The sequence below is a fragment of the Fukomys damarensis genome, unplaced genomic scaffold (assembly GCF_012274545.1).
Source record: "Fukomys damarensis isolate Sample0158 unplaced genomic scaffold, DMR_v1.0_HiC HiC_scaffold_11, whole genome shotgun sequence".
Classification (NCBI taxonomy): Eukaryota; Metazoa; Chordata; class Mammalia; order Rodentia; family Bathyergidae; genus Fukomys; species Fukomys damarensis.
Genome location: NW_022900923.1, coordinates 1,184,969 through 1,190,989, shown reverse-complemented (window position 1 = coordinate 1,190,989; position 6,021 = coordinate 1,184,969). Strand labels below are relative to the sequence as shown.

Genomic DNA, 6,021 nt, shown 5'->3' with positions numbered 1-6,021 from the left:
GGGTCTCTGTGCCGGCGTCCTCTGTGGCTCTGATGTCGGCAGTGTCACCACCACTGTACTCCTTGCCCTGCCCAGGTGACTGCTGTGCAGCCCTGGACCCAGCTCCCCTCACCTGGGCATGCACAGGTGCCAAAAGCCTGAACAGGAAACCCAGGGAGAGGGTGCTGACTGCAGGGCTCCCCGCAGAGGACAGTGGGGCCTTCGGCAACCTTGGGGTCTCCTGAGCAGCGTGGTGCTCCCCATCCCTTCCCCTGCCTGGCCCCAGCATGGAGCCAGACTGGCCCCGGGGACTGGATGGCTGAACCTCCTGTCCTCTGCAATGGCCCTGAGCAAGCCTGACCTGCAGGCCCAGGCAGGCAGAGGTGCAGGGCCTGTGTGGATCGCACCCGGGACAGGCTCTTCTCCTACACGAGCGAGGGGACAGCTGCCCAGACGCACTCCCGGTCTCCGCTCAGCACAGCTGGGCAGGGCCTCATCTCCATGCCACCTGCTGCTGCTTGGGGAGACAGCTGTGGACCGGATGGCAGAGTGCAGCGGCGGGGACAGAAGCCCTGCTACACTGGCCGGCTGTGAGGCACAGCGAGGTGGAGGGACCCCCAGTCCACAGGGCAGACCTTACCTGCTGCATGGAGTTGAAGTGTGCCGCCGCCTGGGCCTCCTGTCTCACCTGGGGTGAGTGCGTGGGCCTGGACTCCTCAGTGGGCTCCTTCGGCTGCCCAGTGGACCCACCTTCCCAGCAGCCCGCCCAGGGAGGACAGGGTCTTGGAGGCGGAGACCCTTCCACCTCAGCCTCCCAGAGTGACTCCGGGGAGGGTGGTGACAAGCCTGGGGCTCCTGCCTCGCAACTTCCCTGCAGCAGGAAAGCCAGTGACACTTGTGGGGAGACTTTGCTGTCCCTCAGTGTGCAGGGGTCCAGAGACTGAGGGGACAGCGCCCTGCACAGCAAGCTGTGCCCCTGGGGCCCTGATGATGCCGGTTCTTGGTGCTGGTGGCACTGGGGTCCCGTCTCTCCAGCCAGTCCTGCTGGGGCCTGAGGCGTGTGGCATGCAGGACGACAGGTGTGGAGGTGAGGCCCGCTGCCTACACGGGACCCAGGTCCCTCCTGCCCCGACTGCCACACCCTCAGCTCCTGCGGCAAAGGGGCTGGCGACAGGGGTGGTGCCCCTTGGGCCAGCTCTTCCCAACTGCGCCCCGCTGGAGTCCTGCACCTGGCACACTGGGCGGCCTTGACTCCCTCCCCACCGCCTGACTCCACGCCACTGCCCAAGTTGCATGTCACGCCATTGGTTTCTTCTTAATTTTTAATCTGTGTTGAGGAAAAAATTAGACTTGATCGAGCTCCTGGCCTCACACGTGACCAGCTCAGCAATGCAGACTGCAGTTTTGTGTATTTGTCTAAAACCCAGAGGAGGAAAGAAGTCGGCTTCCCAGAGCAGCGTGCTGGGACACTCTGGGCTCCAGACCTGGGTCCTAACCCTCCTGTGGGGGCCGCGTCCTCTCCCAGCAGGCAGGCGCTGACAGGCAGCAGAAGCCAGGAGGTGCTCTGAGCAGGAGCGGCGTCTCGGGCCACGTCTGCAGAACCAAGTAAAGGAGGGGGAAGAACTCAGCTGCACACTTTCTTTGGAGGCAGAGTATGTTGGCAGAAGCAATTTCTGTTTTGGAAAATAAAGTACGGCCAGGCCTCGAAGCGGGGCACAGGATGGAGCCCCCACACAGTTGCGGAGTGGAGCCACAGAGCACCTCGGTCCCATCCCTCCCACGAGAAGCGTCTCGGCACATCTGGCTCATGAAGTCACAGGCTCCAGAATTCCCTCCCCTTCCTCTCTCGCCACACTGCAGGGCCAGGAACAGAGGCATCAGGGAGGGAGGACAGCTGGGTCCCCGCAGAGGGCGGGCGCCCTGCTCCTCAGGACAGCACGGACTCTGAGGGCAGGGGCGGCAGACGCGAGCAGCAAATTTACACCATGTGAGCGCAACATGCTTTCAGGTGGGTGCTCCAGGCAGCAGGCTGAGCGTCGCGGGTGTGTGTGGAGCAGGCGCGCGCACACCTTTCTCCACGGCCCGGGTCCCTGCTCTTCTGCGCCTGGTCCTGGCATCCTTGACTCTCGTTCAACATCATTGGCTGGGCAGCGAGTCAGTTGTGCCGACTTCCAAATGGGCTGCGGGAGTTGGGGCCCAGCAATGTGGATTAGACGGCACCCGGGCTCAGCTCTGTCCTTCTGCGGCCTCGCTTTGCAGATCCAGGTCCCTCCCTGAGGGCAGCGGGGTCATCCGCTTTCAGCCCTAGGCACCGTCTTCCATCAGAGGGATCTCTGTAAGGGAGGCGGTGGTTACAGTTTGGAATGCGAGTCTCCCTAGAACATCAGAAAGTGCAACGTTTCAGGGATCTATTGCAATCAAGTAAACCCTCTCCCTGGCACAACATCTCCTTGTGACTATGAGAGAGGGGAAAGGATGGGACAGGAGCTAAAAAAGGAACGAAGATGTACTATGTCTGTGCACCAACTCCACACAAGGGGCGTAAGCGTTATGCACTGCACACACGTACTAGAAAACTAATGAGAACAAAACACGACTTTACCCAGGGCTCTGACAGACAACATTCAGGCGCAGGCGGGCAGCAGTGTGGAGTCAGCTCTAAGGCTGGATAGCAGGGTCTGCGCAGCCTGGAGTCAGGGTGACCAGGAGCGGCAGCTGGCTGGCACTCACCGTCTGCAATGTTGATGCCCGGGCTGGTGGACGCCGTGTCCAGGGTGCCGGCCACTGGGTTGGGGTCCTCGGGGGTGGGACAGGCTCGCACCTGGCTCGGGGGAGGTGGGTACAGACTCTGGAGCAGCTCAGAGGGGCCCGAGGCACTGTCACAGGCCTCTGAGGAGTCCCCCGTGCCCATGTCTGTGTCCCCGGGGTAGGCCGGGGGGCTCTGGTCATCCACCAGCACCACGGCGGCTAGAAACCCAGGGCCTAAGGCACTCGTGCCTCCGCTCACAGCCTCATCGTAGGATGGCAACAGAACGGGCACGCCGTCCACCACCACGAAGTCGGGGTCGCTGCTGGAGCTCCTGGGGAGTCCCCTGTGACAGGAAACAGTGGCCACTTGTCAGAGCGACACCCACAGTGGTGGAGGCTCTGCCCGACAGGCAGCAGACCCAGGAGCTGGCTGGAAGAACCAGTCTCCTTTCCCACTATGGCAGAGCAGGACAGAGACTGCAGGGCCTTCCAACAGAGCTCCCCTCAGCTGTGCCCTGGGGACACCCATGTCCAGGAGCCAGCACCCTTGGGTCAGGGTCAGCTCTCAACATCAGGAAGGGAGGAGACTTGAGCAGGCCTGGCAGGGGCTGCCAAGCCCAGGCACACGAGGCCAGGACGTGCAGGCCAGGTGGTGGCTGGAGGATGCGCTGTCCTCCGGTGCCCGGGGGCAGCCTCAAGGCCACAGGAGACACTGTGAAGGACCAGGGTCCGAGCTCCTGAGGGTGTAGGGGCAGCCCACGCTGGCCGCCTCTCCCTGCTCATTCCTCTGTACCATGCCTCTGCCCCGCACTGGCCAGGCAGGAGGGCCACGTCCCAGCCCATGCCTCATCTGATGGTCCACACCCAGGCCGTGGCCCAGCGATCTGCTAAATCCACTACCTCTGGGGAACTCGGCTGGCTGGCGGGTCCCCTGGCATTGTGGGTGGAGGGTGTGCAGTGGCCGAGGACCCACATGGACTTTCCCAGGGCAAACAGCAATGGGTGGTTCTGAGTCTCGCCCCCCATGCACCCCTTTTCTCACGGGTTCACAGTCCTGGGGCTGGACCACCTGGGGGAAAGGATGAGCACTGCTCTGAAGCCTCGGGTCCCAGAGGGTGAGGCCTGTGGTGCTGGGGGACAGCCTGCCGCTTCCCCCTTCCAGCCTTCCCACTGCACAAGCCCCGGCCTGCCCCAGGCCTGTGTCCTGGGGGCAGCACCTGTAGCCCTGATGTGTGCCCTGTACGCCCCTAGCACCAGCCCAGATGGCCTCTCGGGACAGAGGCATCCCAGACACCCCTGAGATGTCCTGGAAACCCTGTGGCCCGGGACCCTGCACCCACCTGGGTGGGAAGCTGGCCTTGAACTTGGTCTGGAACATCCTGGCCAGGACGACGAGCAGCAGCAGCAGCAGGACGCTGGTGGCCGTGAACGCCACGATCTTCCAGGTGGTCAGGAGTGTCTCGTGCATGCCAGGCCACGTTTGCTCTGCAGTGGGAGAGCAGCTGGCGTGAGGCCTGTGCCTGGATGCCGGCCGAGGTGCCCACCGTCATGCCTAGACAGGAGCCGTGAGGGGCAGGGTTGGCCAGAGCCCCGCCCAGCTCCTGGGGTCAAGTCAGGGCCACAGCCCCAGGGTGACAGGTGGCACCGAGCCTGCTGAAGTGCTTCTGGCAGGAGGGATGGAAGGGCCCTGCTCCCCTGCTGGGCCTGGGCTGCAGCAGTGGGACCAGGCCAGGGTGGCAGGGCAGGCCCTCCCAGTGCAGACTTGCGCTGGGCACAGCGCCCACCTCCCTTCTCCCTGCTCGGCCCAGTGTCAACCCTGCAGCCTCCAACCCCCGTGGCCCAGGGCCGGGCAAAGGTGGGCACCCCCAGTGCCAGGTGCAATGGGCACACATGGCCACCGCTGTGCTCTGGACAGCTGCCCACCACTGCGGCCAGGGCCCCATGCCTGAGCGCTGGGCCAGAAGTGGGTGGTTTCCTGCAGTGTGTAAGGGCCATGCATGTGCTGACTGCTATCTCGAGGGAAGAGGGTGCACAGGCTCCAGACGCCCAGCCGTGTGTGCAGGTAGAGGGGTTGGGCTGGAGAAACTGGCCTGGGGCTGAGGCTGTCCTCAGTGCCCGGCCTGGGCCCCTTTCAGATGTTGGGTCCCCAACCTGAGTGGACTGGCTGGCGATCCCAGCCCGGCCCAAGCCCCACAGCCGCAGCGGCCACTCTCACCAGACTTGATGCAGTAGACCTGGTAGGACGGGAACCACTCCCCATACTGGCAGGTGATGTACTTGTAGTCACTGGTGAGGCTGTAGCCAGGGTCGCAGTAGAATTCCACCACCGTGCCGTGGTTGTAGCGCTCACAAGGCCTCGGATGGCAGACGAAGTCCCCGTGACTCACCATGGGAGGTAGTGGGCAAACTTGGGCAGTGGGGAAAATAAGCATTTCAGAACCCCGGGCCCACCTGCCAGAGCTCGCAGTACACATCGCCCAGGAGAGCTGGCCTGTAGGCCGGGGTTCATGTTCACAGAGGGCCCTGTCACTGCCTGGAAAGACCATGTAGAAGGAAGCAGAGCAGAGTGTGCCTGTTAATGGATATATTAGGCTGCCCTATTAATAATGCATTCCACTGTGTGCCAGATAGCTTAGTAAAATTAGGGTATTTGCCAGCAGAATCCCTTTGGAAAGGTGCAGCTACCCCACACCTGTCCTGAGGCTTGGGGTAGCTGGGGCCAAGTCATGCAGCAGTGGCCCCGTCTGAGGCCCCAGTGCTGCTGGGCTATGGTCATCATGCCCACAGCTGTCTAGATTTTCTGTTATTTCTAGGAGTTATATAGCTCTGCCCTGGACATTTAGGTCTATGGTCTATTTTGAGTTCCTTTTTGTGAAGGGTGTAAGATCCATGACTAACTTCCCCTTTCTTTCTTCTTTCTGTGCTTTGTGGAAAAGGTAGCATCTGCTCCCAGTGCTGCCTCTCTGCATCAGCTCTGCGACTCCACTCACGTGGGTCCTCTCTAGGGCTCTCTGTCCTGCTAATGCCACCAGCGCCCACTGCCTGATGCCCGGAGCTCTGCAGAGTCGGCCGCCCTCAGTGCCATCCTCTGACGTCGTGCTCCTTCTTCGGCACTGTGTCGGCTCCTCTGCCCCAGGACAACTGGGTTACACTGGTTGGGAAGAACCGACACCCGATGACAGGGAGCCTGCTCATCCGCGACACAGAATGTGCTCCATTGATTCAGTTCTCCCGTTTCTTTCATGAATGCATTGAGGTTCCCTCATATAGATCTTTTAATTTTTTTTTTTTTTT

General features: G+C 62.0%; 1 protein-coding gene across 6 annotated transcripts in view; it reads right to left on the bottom strand.

Moving 5' to 3' along the window:
• Window positions 1-1,661: 1,661 nt before the first annotated feature.
• Window positions 1,662-6,021, bottom strand: part of Susd4 (sushi domain containing 4) — a 44,913-nt gene continuing 40,553 nt past the window's right edge. For 3 of the 6 annotated variants that reach the window (XM_033762011.1, XM_010642457.2, XM_033762012.1), the window contains 4 exons: window positions 4,943-5,140; window positions 4,068-4,212; window positions 2,710-3,071; window positions 1,662-2,354 (listed from right to left, as the gene is read on the bottom strand). In XM_033762011.1, the coding sequence (XP_033617902.1) occupies window positions 2,284-2,354; window positions 2,710-3,071; window positions 4,068-4,212; window positions 4,943-5,140 (776 nt within the window). In that variant the 3' untranslated portion in view covers window positions 1,662-2,283. The remainder of the gene's footprint in view (window positions 2,355-2,709; window positions 3,072-4,067; window positions 4,213-4,942; window positions 5,141-6,021) is intronic. The other 3 variants (XM_010642459.2, XM_010642458.2, XM_010642460.2) reach the window with 3 other exon arrangements.